This window comes from Hyperolius riggenbachi, chromosome 8, assembly GCF_040937935.1.
Source record: "Hyperolius riggenbachi isolate aHypRig1 chromosome 8, aHypRig1.pri, whole genome shotgun sequence".
Taxonomy (NCBI): Eukaryota; Metazoa; Chordata; class Amphibia; order Anura; family Hyperoliidae; genus Hyperolius; species Hyperolius riggenbachi.
The window spans coordinates 296714994-296729748 of NC_090653.1; the positions used below are offsets into that span (position 1 = coordinate 296714994).

Genomic DNA, 14755 nt, shown 5'->3' on the forward strand with positions numbered 1-14755 from the left:
TATTTTGCAGCACAAATGGGCACCAGTGTGGCACTAACCAAACTGTTTTGTTCCTGTGCTTATTATAGGACATAAATCAAACCAAGTCAGCTGTTACATCGGCATATCAAATGAAAGAGATCTGTCCATGCAGTTCAGTCAACACCAATTCCTGGTCTGATTTGTAGTCTCCAGTGCCACCTGCCTTCTCATAGGACATTGAGGGGGCGTCATGTGACAAAAAGGAGGCTTAGAATGGAACAGAGGATGCGATAAGGCAGATACTATTTCTAGTATAACTTTAACATTTGCTTTTTTCCGTAGATAGGTCTGTGTGTTGTATTATAAAGTATTATCAGGGGGTAGCGGACACGTGTGAAAACATAATACTCGATACACAGGGGAAGAATGGGGACACCCTGTAAGGTGGGCATAAATATCCAAAGCCCTGAGATGGTTGGCGACAAAGTCTTGGGACCAGAAGGCCTGGAGCTGCTTTGGCTTTCCATAGTTTAGCCCTCTAAACCTTTCCAAACTGGAGGCCAAGTTCATTGGCCAGCTATTCAGTCTTTCAGTTCCTTCAGTCGCCCTCTCAATGTCTACGTTAAGAGAGACCACTGCATTCGTTTTAGTGATGGTCCTTTCAGTATTAGGCTGAACAGTGTAGTACTTCCTAAGTCTGGAGGTGTTTTTGGACTCCACAGCTCATCTATAAAGGAAATGCCTTCTGTCTGAAGATGAAAAAGATTCGCATTTTGCGGCCAGACTAAACATTTTGAAGTTGGAGGTCAAGCTCATTGGCCAACTGATCGAGTCTTTCAAATCCTTGAGTCACCTTCTCAATGTCTACGTTAAGAGAGACCACTGCTGTCTTTTTAGTGGCGGTGCCCTCCGTTTTTAGCTGAATAGTGTAGTCATTCCTGAGTCGAAAGGTCTCTTGTGTAATGTTGCTGATGCTGGCGTACTTTTGAATCCCAGCCTTTTGTAGAAAGCCCTCCAAGGGCGTGTTATCTATCTTATTGGTGAGATGTAGTACCTGGGAAAGGTGGGTTACGATCTCATTTTCTTCCACCGGTGTGTAACAAGTGTGCGTCTTTCTTGTGGTTCCAACGGGATCTTCACTTTCTTCATTTCCGTTATGATCAGTTTTAGGATCTTCCTTCTGGTTTACGGATGTTTTTGGATTCTTCGCTTTGTTATCTACGGTTTTTCCTTTTTGCGTTCCTTGATGGCTCTTCTCCACTTTCTTCTTTGAGGGGTCTTTGCTGGTGTTTTGGCCCCTGCCCACTATCAGCTGCCACTGTTTCCCAATTCTGCTGAGCCACGTTTGGTGGATGGCCAGGTCATACAGATCTGTGTCATAGTAGTCCACTTGTTCCACCATTCTGCCCAGATGGACGGCACCCATGGCCATCATCTTCTCTTCACTGGTGTCCTTCACCCAGTATGTCTGCTGGATCTTCACAGTGTGAACGCTGGCATCCTTTTGCATCTTGGACATGGTTGTTCTGTAAGATAAAGAGATAATGCAGTTCAGATAGCAGGATATTCTACGCATCTCATCAGGGTTTTGTACTGCTTTACAAACTATCGGTTGTACTGAACTAGTGATAGAAGAACTGAACTACTAATAGAAGATTTCTCTTCTTCTAGACTGGTTCCTCCAAGACAAAGTTGGCTGAAGCTCATAATCTGAGTTCCCTCATTGGGCTAGCTTACTTACATCAGCAGAAGCTGCATGGTAATGGGATAAGATTTGGCCACTCATATCGGAGTGGTAGACCAATGAGAACCCTCCTTGGGGAGCGAGGATTCCTATTGGTTTGTTTTAATCCCGTGGGGAGCAGTATGCTTCAGCATTCCCACCGCAAGGGCCATAGAAGTCTATGGAGACTTGCACACTTCATACGACACAGCACACCGTAAGCATCCAAATCGCTGCATTCCAAATGCAACTCCTGCAGCATGTTGCTGCACGAACCGTGTCTACCGCATAGATTGTGCATTTAAACATTCTTAGCTAGCCGCAGATTTAAATCCATGCAGGAGATTAGTGATTTTACTGGTAACTCCACTGTAATGCCTGCCCCTGAGGACTGTGTAAAGGCCGGACCACTATATCTTCGCTACATAACAACTTATAACCCCGGATGTGTTATGTGTAGTGTGGGTAGCAGTAACCTCTGTGAGGCACAGTACAGAGCGAGGGACCTCCTCCATTCAGGAGAACAGGGATGTTACTGGTAACTCCACAGTAATGCCTGACCCTGAGGACAGGGATTTTACTGGTAACTCCACAGTAATACCCACCCCTGAGGACAGGGATTTTACTGGTAATGCTGCAGTAATGCCCGCCCCTGAGCCCAGAATTTTACTGGTAACGCTGTAGTAATTCCCGCCCCTGAGAACTGTGTAACAACCACACTGCTATATCTCAGCTACATAACAACTTCTAACCTCCTGATGTGTTATGTGTGGTGTGGGTAGCAGTAACCTCAGTGAGGCATAGTGCAGAGCAAGGGGGCCTCATCCATTCAGGAAATCAGTGATTTCACTGGTAACTCTGCAGTAATGCCTGCCCCCGAGGACAGGGATTTCACTGGTAACTCTGCAGTAATGCTCGCCCCTGAGGACAGGGATTTTACTGGTAACTCTGCAGTAATGCTCGCCCCCGAGGACAGGGATTTTACTGGTAACTCTGCAGTAATGCCCGCACCGAGGACAGGGATTTCACTGGTAACTCTGCAGTAATGCTCACCCCTGAGGACAGGGATTTTACTGGTAACTCTGCAGTAATGCCCGCCCCTGAGGACAGGGATTTTACTGGTAACTCTGCAGTAATGCCCGGCCCGAGAACAGGGATTTTACTGGTAACTCTGCAGTAATGCCCGCCCCTGAGGACAGGGATTTTACGGGTAACTCTGCAGTAATGCCCGGCCCGAGAACAGGGATTTTACTGGTAACTTTGCAGTATTGCCCGCCCCCGAGGAAAGGGATTTTACTGGTAACTCTGCAGTAATGCCCGCCCCCGAGGACAGGGATTTTAGTGGTAACTCTGCAGTATTGCCCGCCCCGAGGACAGGGATTTTACTGGTAACTCTGCAGTAATGCCCGCCCCCGAGGACAGGGATTTTAGTGGTAACTCTGCAGTAATGCCCGCCCCGAGGACAGGGATTTTAGTGGTAACTCTGCAGTAATGCCCGCCCCCGAGGACTGGGATTTTACTGGTAACTCCACCGTGATGCCCACCTCTGAGGACTGTGTAAAGGCCGGACCACTATATCTCAGCTACATAACAACTTCTAACCCCCGGATGTGTTATGTGTCGTGTGGGTAGCAGTAACCTCAGCCAGCGATCAGCAAAGTGCTGTGACACATGGCTCTCTATTGTATCATTCTCACTGCAGTGCTTGCAATTTGGGAAAACTCCCGTAGCGCAGCATGCTGCATTTTTATTTTTTAGGGTGTTCGCCATGCAATTTGCATCCAATGACAATTTTGAAGCGCAAGCACCGTAAAATTGCATAAAGTCACAATCCAAACTCATGATTGCAATCGCTAGGTGATTGCTTTCGCATTTTGCGATTTCTCCTCTGAGTAGGCACAAAGAGGCGGTTCTTTTCTGAGCGCTTTGTGAAGCTCTGGCTAATGTAATGCTGTGGGTGCGATCTCACCTGCGGGATCTAGCATTACATTAGCAAGATCTTTTTACGTATCGCTGGTGGTTAAAAAGTTCTGTTAGTGTGACCCCGCCCTCAGGGTCCAATTTACACCACGTATCGCAAAACGCTATCAAAATCGCTAGCGTTTTGCAGAACTATTTTCCTGCTATTTTTCACTGTATAGGAAGGTGATTTTGGAGTGATTGCGTTGTGTCATTCTTGAACATTGAAACAATTGCTAAAAAGCGTTGCATGCACCGGCCATTTTCACCAATCGCCGGTGATCGATATAGTGAGATCACTGCCAGACACGTCCCATCACTATACGGCTTGTCAAAATGCCAGCGATTGTAAGCGTTGCGAAAACCCTGCGAGAGACGCTCTGGTGACAGGCGTCTCGTTTACACGCGATTCTGATTCCTGATGTTGCGATTTTACATGCGATTCCGATTTTTCATGTGATCAGAAAAAGTCCTGCATGCTGAATTTTTGCAGTGTTTTTCGTCTTGTGTTGCATCTAGTGAAAATCGCAACTCGGAGTCGGAAATTGGGATTGCGATTTGCAGTGTAAAAGAATCCTGAATGGGTCAGTGAACTGAAGCCAGGGTTTGGATTTGGGATGTATAATTTGAGCTGTAACAATAGCTGCTACGTGTGCGCCCTCTGCTGGACTTTACTGAAAGTGTCCTCCCTGTTACTGCAGCTCTGATACCGGAGGACTCTGTACCTCTGTGCTGCGCCCTCTGCTGGACTTCACTGACAGTGTCCTCCCTTTTACTGCAGCTCTGATACCGGAGGACTCTGTACCTCTGTGCTGCGCCCTCTGCTGGATGTTACTGAAAGTGTCCTCCCTATTACTGCAGCATTGATATCGGAGGACTCTGTACCTCTGTGCTACGCCCTCTGCTGGACTTTACTGACAGTGTCCTCCCTGTTACTGCAATACTGGAGGACTCTGTACCTCTGTGCTACGCCCTCTGCTGGACTTTACTGAAAGTGTCCTCCCTGTTACTGCAGCTCTGATACCGGAGGACTCTGTACCTCTGTGCTGCGCCCTCTGCTGGACTTTACTGAAAGTGTCCTCCCTGTTACTGCAGCTCTGATACCGGAGGACTCTGTACCTCTGTGCTGCGCCCTCTGCTGGACTTTACTGACAGTGTCCTCCTTGTTACTGCAGCTCTGATACCGGAGGACTCTGTACCTCTGTGCTGCGCCCTCTGCTGGATGTTACTGACAGTGTCCTCCCTGTTACTGCAATACTTCGGGACTCTGTACCTCTGTGCTGCGCCCTCTGCTGGACTTAACTGAAAGTGTCCTCCCTGTTACTGCAGCTCTGATACTGGAGGACTCTGTACCTCTGTGCTGCGCCCTCTGCTGGATGTTACTGACAGTGTCCTCCCTATTACTGCAGCATTGATATCGGAGGACTCTGTACCTCTGTGCTACGCCCTCTGCTGGACTTTACTGACAGTGTCCTCCCTGTTACTGCAGCTCTGATACCGGAGGACTCTGTACCTCTGTGCTGCGCCCTCTGCTGGATGTTACTGACAGTGTCCTCCCTGTTACTGCAATACTGCGGGACTCTGTACCTCTGTGCTGCGCCCTCTGCTGGACTTTACTGAAAGTGTCCTCCCTGTTACTGCAGCTCTGATACTGGAGGACTCTGTACCTCTGTGCTGCGCCCTCTGCTGGATGTTACTGAAAGTGTCCTCCCTATTACTGCAGCACTGATACCGGAGGACTCTGTACCTCTGTGCTGCGCCCTCTGCTGGATGTTACTGACAGTGTCCTCCCTGTTACTGCAATACTGGGGGACTCTGTACCTCTGTGCTGCGCCCTCTGCTGGACTTTACTGAAAGTCTCCTCCCTGTTACTGCAGCTCTGATACTGGAGGACTCTGTACCTCTGTGCTGCGCCCTCTGCTGGATGTTACTGAAAGTGTCCTCCCTATTACTGCAGCACTGATATCGGAGGACTCTGTACCTCTGTGCTACGCCCTCTGCTGGATGTTACTGACAGTGTCCTCCCTGTTACTGCAATACTGGGGGACTCTGTACCTCTGTGCTGCGCCCTCTGCTGGACTTTACTGACAGTGTCCTCCCTGTTACTGCAATACCGGAGGACTCTGTACTTCTGTGCTGCGCCCTCTGCTGGACTTCACTGACAGTGTCCTCCCTGTTACTGCAATACTGGAGGACTCTGTACCTCTGTGCTGCGCCCTCTGCTGGACTTCACTGACAGTGTCCTCCCTGTTACTGCAATACTGGAGGACTCTGTACCTCTGTGCTGCGCCCTCTGCTGGATGTTACTGACAGTGTCCTCCCTGTTACTGCAGCTCTGATACTGGAGGACTCTGTACCTCTGTGCTGCTCCCTCTGCTGGACGTTACTGACAGTGTCCTCCCTGTTACTGCAGCTCTGATACCGGAGGACTCTGTACCTCTGTGCTGCGCCCTCTGCTGGACTTCACTGACAGTGTCCTCCCTGTTACTGCATTACCGGAGGACTCTGTACCTCTGTGCTGTGCCCTCTGCTGGACTTCACTGACAGTGTCTCCCTGTTACTGCAATACCGGAGGACTCTGTACCTCTGTGCTGCGCCCTCTGCTGGACTTTACTGACAGTGTCCTCCTTGTTACTGCAATACTGGATGACTCTGTACCTCTGTGCTGCGCCCTCTGCTGGACTTTACTGAAAGTGTCCTCCCTGTTACTGCAGCTCTGATACCGGAGGACTCTGTACTTCTGTGCTGCACCCTCTGCTGATGATTGATTTTCCCCAATGTTCTGCTCTATGCTGGGATCACTATACCTGCTGCTCATCTGTCTGCAATATTTAACCTTCTGATCACCAATGTAACCAGCATCTTGCACGTGCGCCAGGACCAGTTCTTACAGGAAATGTTATTGTATTTCGTATGTTATTGTATATACTGTGCGTGATATATCCTTGTTCCTTTGCAGCAGAGTCAGGCAGGGCGCCTGCTTATGAAAATCATGTGTGTCTTGCCACACAGGGCCGGTTCTCTCATGAAGCAAGGTGAAACACTTGCATCAGGTGCAGAGATTACACGGGCAGCATATTTGTACTGTGTTTACACTAACAGCATGCAGTCAGAGTAGGAGGAGAAGCAAGAGGAGAGCGAGGTGAAGAGGTCATCATTGGGGAAAAGCAGCTTGTTGTGCTGTGTAAGGAGTCTGACACTGAGTGAGGAGGGGGGAGGCAGGAGAGCATCATTGGGGAAAAGCAGCTTGTTGTGCTGTGTGAGGAATCTGACAGTGAGTGAGGAGGGGGGAGGCAGGAGAGCATCATTGGGGAAAAGCAGCTTGTTGTGCTGTGTGAGGAGTCTGACAGTGACTGAGGAGGGGGGAGGCAGGAGAGCAGCATTGGGGAAAAGCAGCATGTTGTGCAGTGTGAGGAGTCTGACAGTGAGTGAGGAGGGGAGAGGCAGGAGAGCACCATTGGGGAAAAGCAGCTTGTTGTGCTGTGTGAGGAGTCTGACAGTGAGTGAGGAGGGGGGAGGCAGGAGAGAAGCATTGGGGAAAAGCAGCTTGTTGTGCAGTGTGAGGCGTCTGACAGTGAGTGAGGAGGGGGGAGGCAGGAGAGCAGCATTGGGGAAAAGCCGCTTGTTGTGCTGTGTGAGGAGTCTGACAGTGTGTGAGGAGGAGGGAGGCAGAAGAGCATCATTGCGGGAAAGCAGCTTGTTGTGCAGTGTGAGGCGTCTGACAGTGAGTGAGGAGGGGGGAGGCAGGAGAGCAGCATTGGGGAAAAGCAGCTTGTTGTGCTGTGTGAGAAGTCTGGCAGTGAGTGAGGAGAGGGAGGCAGGAGAGCAGCATTGGGGAAAAGCAGCTTGTTGTGCTGTGTGAGGAGTCTGACAGTGAGTAAGGAGAGGGGAGGCAGGAGAGCAGCATTGGGGAAAAGCAGCTTGTTGTGCTGTGTGAGGAGTCTGACAGTGAGTGAGGAGGGGGCAGGGGAGCAGCATTGGGGAAGAGCAGCTTGTTGTGCTGTGTGAGGAGTCAGTGAGTGAGGAGGGGGGAGGGGCAGGGGAACAGCATTGGGGAAAAGCAGCTTGTTGTGATGTGTGAGGAGTCTGACAGTGAGTGAGGAGGGGGGAGGCAGGAGAGCAGCAGTGTGTCATGTGACTTGCACAGCAGAGGGGAGGAGGTGGCACTGCTGTCCTGACTGAGGAGGAATGGAGTGGCTGAGGGTGAGCAGTGTGTGTGTCACAGACTCACAGTCAGTCAGTGTAGTATTGTGTTGAGCTGCAGCAGGTCATGTCTCAGGTTGTTGCATATGCTCTGCCTTGCTGACTGAGAACATTGAATGAAGCAGAAATATTACATGGCATAATAGCATTAATGTAACAAAACTCACAAATTGTCAGGTGCTGTGCGATCTGGAATGATCAGGAGGGGGGCATCCTCACAAGTCTGGAACCGCCCCTGTTGCGGCATAGTGTGAAACGCGCACTATTGCTTATGTAGCTAAAATCAGTGGGCTGCACACGATTCTAGATTTCTTTTCTTTACGTTCACATTTTTATTTTTCTGTTTCCTCCTTGTTGAAAACTTTTTGCTTTCTTTCCCCGCATACTGCGCACGTTGCCAATTACTTTACAATTTGGTGCATTTACATAATCGCACAAACAAATAAAAAATTGTGCACAGCAAATACAATTGCGTTAGCATTGAAAAGATGAAAAACCATTTACAATATCAGATATAAGTTGTTACTCTATGACTGTACTGATAGTAAACTAGCTGCAACGTGTGCTGATCTCTGCTGCCCCCAGTATGTACAGTATAAGCTGTTACTCTGTGCCTGTACTGATAGTAAACTAGCTGCAGTGTGTTCTGATCTCTGCTGCCTCCAGTATGTACAGTATAAGCTGTTACTCTGTGCCTGTACTGATAGTAAACTATCTGCAGTGTGTGCTGATCTCTGCTACCCCCAGTATGTACAGTATAAGCTGCTACTCTGTGCCTGTACTGATAGTAAACTAGCTGCAGTGTGTGCTGATCTCTGCTGCCCCCAGTATGTACAGTATAAGCTGTTACTCTGTGCCTGTACTGATAGTAAACTAGCTGCAATGTGTGCTGATCTCTGCTATCTCCAGTATGTACAGTATAAGCTGTTACTCTGTGCCTGTACTGATAGTAAAGGAACTACAGAGTGTGATGATCTCTACTACCTCCAGTATGTACAGAATAAGCTGTTACTCTGTGTCGGTACTGATAGTAAACTAGCTACAGTGTGTGCTGATCTCTGCTGCCTCCAGTATGTACAGTATAAGCTGTTACTCTGTGTCTGTGCTGATAGTAAACTAGCTACAGTGTGTGCTGATCTCTGCTGCCTCCAGCATGTACAGTATAAGCTGTTACTCTGTGCCTGTACTGATAGTAAACTAGCTGCAGTGTGTGCTGATCTCTACTACCTCCAGTATGTACAGTATAAGCTGTTACTCTGTGCCTGTACTGATAGTAAACTAGCTGCAGTGTGTGCTGATCTTTGCTGCCTCCAGTATGTACAGTATAAGCAATTACTCTGTGCCTGTACTGATAGTAAATTGCTGATCTCTGCTACCTCCAGTATATACAGTATACACTGTTACTCTGTGCCTGTACTGATCGTAAACTAGCTGCAGTGTGTGCTGATCTCTGCTACCCCCAGTATCTACAGTATAAGCTGTTACTCTGTGCCTGTGCTGATAGTAAACTAGCTACAGCGTGTGCTGATCTCTGCTACCCCCATTATGTACAGTATAAGCTGTTACTCTGTGCCTGTACTGATAGGAAACTAGCTGCAGTGTGTGCTGATCTCTACTACCTCTAGTATGTACAGTATAAGCAATTACTCTGTGCCTGTACTGATAGTAAACTAGCTACAGTGTGTGCTGATCTCTGCTGCCTCCAGTATGTACAGTAGTAGCTGTTACTCTGTGCCTGTACTGATAGTAAACTAGCTGCAGTGTGTGCTGATCTCTGCTATCTCCAGTATGTCCGTTATAAACTATTACTCTGTGCCTGTACTGATAGTAAACTAGCTGCAGTGTGCTGATCTCTGCTGCCTCCAGTATGTACAGTATACGCTGTTACTCTGTTTCTGTGCTGATAGTAAACTAGCTCCAGCGTGTGCTGATCTCTGCTGCCTCCAGTATGTAAAGTATAAGCTGTTACTCTGTGCCTGTGCTGATAGTAAACTAGCTGTAGTGTGTGCTGATCCCTGCTGCCCCCAGTATGTACAGTATAAGCTATTACTCTGTGCTTGTACTGATAGTAAACTAGCTGCAGAATGTGCTGTTCTCTGCTACCTCCAGTATGTACAGTATAAGCTGTTACTCTGTGCTTGTACTGATAGTAAACTAGCTGCAGTGTGTGCTGATCTCTGCTCCCTACAGTGTTTACCATATAAGCTTTTGCTCTGTGTCTGTACTTATAGTTACAATGTGTGCTGATCTTTGCTATGTCCTGCCCAACTTGGCCAGAGGTGGAAGGGGGAATGGCGTAAGGTAGATTGTGTGTCCGTTGGAAAAAGGGAGATTTGAGGGAGCACTCAAAGGTATCAAAGGTTGGAGAGTGACTGATGTGTTGTGGCAGGGGATTCCAAAGGAGTGGTGAAGCATGTGAGAATTCTTGTATACATGAAAGTGAGGAGGTAATTGCAGAGGAGGACAATAGAAGCTCGTGTGTAGATGTGAGATTGCGGTTGGGTTGGTATCTGGAAACCGGTGAGGATATGTACCGGGGAGAGAGATTGTGGAGAGCTTTGTAGGTTGGAGTTAGGAGTTTGAGCTGGATCCTCTGGGTATTTGGCAGCCAGTCTGTTAGCTGGTAGAGAGGAGCAGCAGAGGAAGAGCGAGAAGAGAGATGAATGAGACGAGCAGCTGAGATCAGTACAGATTGGAGCGGGGCCAGTCTGTTAGCTGGTAGAGAGGAGCAGCAGAGGAAGAGTGAGAAGAGAGATGAATGAGACGGGCAGCTGAGATCAGTACAGATCGGAGCGGTGCCAGTCTGTTAGTTGGTAGAGAAGAGCAGCAGAGGAAGAGTGAGAAGAGAGATGAATGAGACGGGCAGCTGAGATCAGTACAGATTGGAGCGGGGCCAGTCTGTTAGTTGGTAGAGAGGAGCAGCAGAGGAAGAGCGAGAAGAGAGATGAATGAGACGAGCAGCTGAGATCAGTACAGATTGGAGCGGGGCCAGTCTGTTAGCTGGTAGAGAGGAGCAGCAGAGGAAGAGTGAGAAGAGAGATGAATGAGACGGGCAGCTGAGATCAGTACAGATTGGAGCGGGGCCAGTCTGTTAGTTGGTAGAGAGGAGCAGCAGAGGAAGAGTGAGAAGAGAGATGGATGAGACGAGCAGCTGAGATCAGTACAGATTGGAGCGGGGCCAGTCTGTTAGTTGGTAGAGAGGAGCAGCAGAGGAAGAGCGAGAAGAGAGATGAATGAGAGGAGCAGCTGAGATCAGTACAGATCGGAGCGGTGCCAGTCTGTTAGCTGGTAGAGAGGAGCAGCAGAGGAAGAGTGAGAAGAGAGATGAATGAGACGAGCAGCTGAGATCAGTACAGATTGGAGCGGGGCCAGTCTGTTAGTTGGTAGAGAGGAGCAGCAGAGGAAGAGCGAGAAGAGAGATGAATGAGACGAGCAGCTGAGATCAGTACAGATTGGAGCGGGGCCAGTCTGTTAGCTGGTAGAGAAGAGCAGCAGAGGAAGAGTGAGAAGAGAGATGAATGAGACGGGCAGCTGAGATCAGTACAGATCGGAGCGGGGCCAGTCTGTTAGTTGGTAGAGAGGAGCAGCAGAGGAAGAGCGAGAAGAGAGATGAATGAGACGAGCAGCTGAGATCAGTACAGATTGGAGCGGGGCCAGTCTGTTAGCTGGTAGAGAGGAGCAGCAGAGGAAGAGTGAGAAGAGAGATGAATGAGACGGGCAGCTGAGATCAGTACAGATTGGAGCGGGGCCAGTCTGTTAGTTGGTAGAGAGGAGCAGCAGAGGAAGAGCGAGAAGAGAGATGGATGAGACGAGCAGCTGAGATCAGTACAGATTGGAGCGGAGCCAGTCTGTTAGTCGGTAGAGAGGAGCAGCAGAGGAAGAGCGAGAGGAGAGATGGATGAGACGAGCAGCTGAGATCAGTACAGATTGGAGCGGGGCCAGTCTGTTAGTTGGTAGAGAGGAGCAGCAGAGGAAGAGCGAGAAGAGAGATGAATGAGAGGAGCAGCTGAGATCAGTACAGATTGGAGCGGGGCCAGTCTGTTAGCTGGTAGAGAGGAGCAGCAGAGGAAGAGCAAGAAGAGAGATGAATGAGACGAGCAGCAGTTCAGTACAGATTGGAGCGGGGCCAGTCTGTTAGTTGGTAGAGAGGAGCAACAGAGGAAGAGCGAGAAGAGAGATGAATGAGAGGAGCAGCTGAGCTCAGTACAGATTGGAGCTGGGCCAGTCTGTTAGTTGGTAGAGAGGAGCAGCAGAGGAGGAGCGAGAAGAGAGATGAATAAGACGAGCAGCTGAGCTCAGTACAGATTGGAGCGGGGCCAGTCTGTTAGTTGGCAGAGAGGAGCAACAGAGGAAGAGCGAGAAGAGAGATGAATGAGAGGAGCAGCTGAGCTCAGTACAGATTGGAGCGGGGCCAGTCTGTTAGTTGGTAGAGAGGAGCAGCAGAGGAGGAGCGAGAAGAGAGATGAATAAGACGAGCAGCTGAGCTCAGTACAGATTGGAGCGGGGCCAGTCTGTTAGTTGGCAGAGAGGAGCAACAGAGGAAGAGCGAGAAGAGAGATGAATGAGACAAGCAGCTGAGTACAGTACAGATCGGAGCGGGGCCAGTCTGTTAGTTGGTAGAGAGGAGCAGCAGAGGAAGAGCGAGAAGAGAGATGAATGAGAGGAGCAGCTGAGATCAGTACAGATTGGAGCGGGGCCAGTCTGTTAGTTGGTAGAGAGGAGCAACAGAGGAAGAGCGAGAAGATAGATGAATGAGAGGAGCAGCTGAGATCAGTACAGATCGGAGTGGTGCCAGTCTGTTAGTTGATAGTCTGTTATGCTGGCTACACACGGTGCGTTCCCACACTCGATGCACCGCTCGATTCCCGTCAATTTGTTTATTTCCGACATGTCCGATTCGCATTTCAATGGACCGTTAGCTCGATTTGCCATACTTTACATGGCAATCGACCTAAAAATCATCGAAATGCACTCGGAAATGCTCAGAAATAAACGAATCGACAGGAATTGAGCGGCGCATTCGATGCCGGAGCGCACCGTGTGCAGCCAGCATTAGTTGGTAGTCTGTTACTTGGTGGACCGGCACCTTGGAGCAGTACAGTATAGCGGGTTTCCCTCTGTACAAAAATTACTGTACTCTGTGCAGGGTGACTTCCTGTGTGGACAGGAAATGATGCTTCTCATACACAGAGTAACACAGAGTAACAAGAAAATCTTAAAGACCGCAGAATTCTACACGTAAATCCCTGGAGCTGTGCAGCAAGCCATTCTCTGTCTGTCCAGCAGTGTGCAGACCAGTGGGGTGCGCTGCAGGTAATGCCTGAAGTAGGATGGGGGTTGTAGTCCCTGTCTACAGGTTCATTCACACACTTACCTTTACAGCAAACTTTCTACTGTCTCTGGTGGGAGTTCTTGTCACTGATGGGGGTCCTGTCACTGATGGGGGTCCTGTCACTGGTGGGGGTCTTGTCACTGGTGGGGGTCTTGTCACTGATGGGGGTCCTGTCACTGATGGGGGTCCTGTCACTGGTGGGGGTCTTGTCACTGGTAGGGGTCTTGTCACTGGTCTCTGATGGGGGAGATGTTGGGGTTCTTGTCACTGGTGGGGTCTTGTCACTGGTGGGTGTCTTGTCACTGGTGGGGTCTTGTCACTGATGGGGGTCTTGTCACTGGTGGGAGTCTTGTCACTGGTGGGAGTCTTGTCGCTGGTCTCTGATGGGGGATGTTTGTGGTCCTGGTTTGCCTTCCCCTGGCACAGAGCTCTGATCTCCGGGCAGGCAGCAGTAGTGGAGTGTGTGGCGTGGGGAGATCTGTGTTACCAGGACAGCAGTTATTCAACAATCAGTACCGGTCTGACCGCTCCACACATTCCTCTGCACAGCTATGACTGATCCTCCTGTGTTCCCTCACTTCTCAGCCTCACACAGCTAACGGCTCTTTCCACTAGGAAACGCAATTGCACTGTATGTGATCGCGTTTCTTTTCCTAATTTTCACTACGGAGATTGAGCTTCTGTACAAAATGGGAAGCACAGAGGCGTAGTCAGTGACATGACTATGTACTCTGTAATGTGCTGCAGGAGATGTCACTGCTATATAAATACATAATAATAATATGGTAGGACATTAGACTATGACTATGGTAGGATTAGAGTGTGAGCTCCTCTGGGGACAGTCAGTGACATGACTATGTACTCTGTAATGTGCTGCACAAGATGTCAGTGCTATATAAATACATAATAATAATATGGTAGGACATTAGGCTATGACTATGGTAGGATTAGAGTGTGAGCTCCTCTGAGGACAGTCAGTGACATGACTATGTACTCTGTAATGTGCTGCAGGAGATGTCAGTGCTATAGAAATACATAACAATAATATGGTAGGACATTACACTAGGACTATGGTAGGATTAGAGTGTGAGCCCCTCTGAGGACAGTCAGTTAGTGACATGACTATGTATTCTGTAATGTGCTGAAGGAGATGTCAGTGCTATATAAATACATAACAATAATATGGTAGGACATTACACTATGACTATGGTAGGATTAGAGTGTGAGCTCCTCTGTGTACAGCCAGTGACATGACTATGTACTCTGTACAGTGCTGCAGGAGATGTCAGTGCTATATAAATACATAATAATAATAATAATATGGTAGGACATTACACTATGACTATGGTAGGATTAGATTGTGAGCTCCTCTGAGGACAGTCAGTGACATGACTATGTACTCTGTAATGTGCTGCAGGAGATGTCAGTGCTATATAAATACATAATAATAATAATATGGTAGGACATTAGGCTATGACTATGGTAGGATTAGAGTGTGAGCTCCTCTGAGGACAGTCAGTGACAGGACTATGTACTCTGTAATGTGCTGCAGGAGATGTCAGTGCTATATAAATACA

At 48.8% G+C, this 14755-nt stretch overlaps 2 protein-coding genes across 4 annotated transcripts in view; one reads left to right on the forward strand and one right to left on the reverse strand.

Moving 5' to 3' along the window:
• Window positions 1-14755, forward strand: part of RALGPS1 (Ral GEF with PH domain and SH3 binding motif 1) — a 574444-nt gene that overhangs the window by 34164 nt on the left and 525525 nt on the right. The window lies entirely within an intron of this gene.
• Window positions 144-13309, reverse strand: LOC137528608 (uncharacterized). The gene is made up of 2 exons (XM_068249953.1): window positions 13221-13309; window positions 144-1487 (listed from the first exon to the last, which is right to left on the reverse strand). Exon 2 carries the CDS (start codon window positions 1478-1480, stop codon window positions 746-748), a length of 735 nt encoding a protein of 244 aa, XP_068106054.1. The 5' UTR covers window positions 1481-1487; window positions 13221-13309; the 3' UTR covers window positions 144-745.

Excerpts from the sequence above, each read along its gene's own strand:
- LOC137528608 (XM_068249953.1), bottom strand. The coding sequence starts at position 1,480 with ATGTCCAAGATGCAAAAGGATGCCAGCGTTCACACTGTGAAGATCCAG.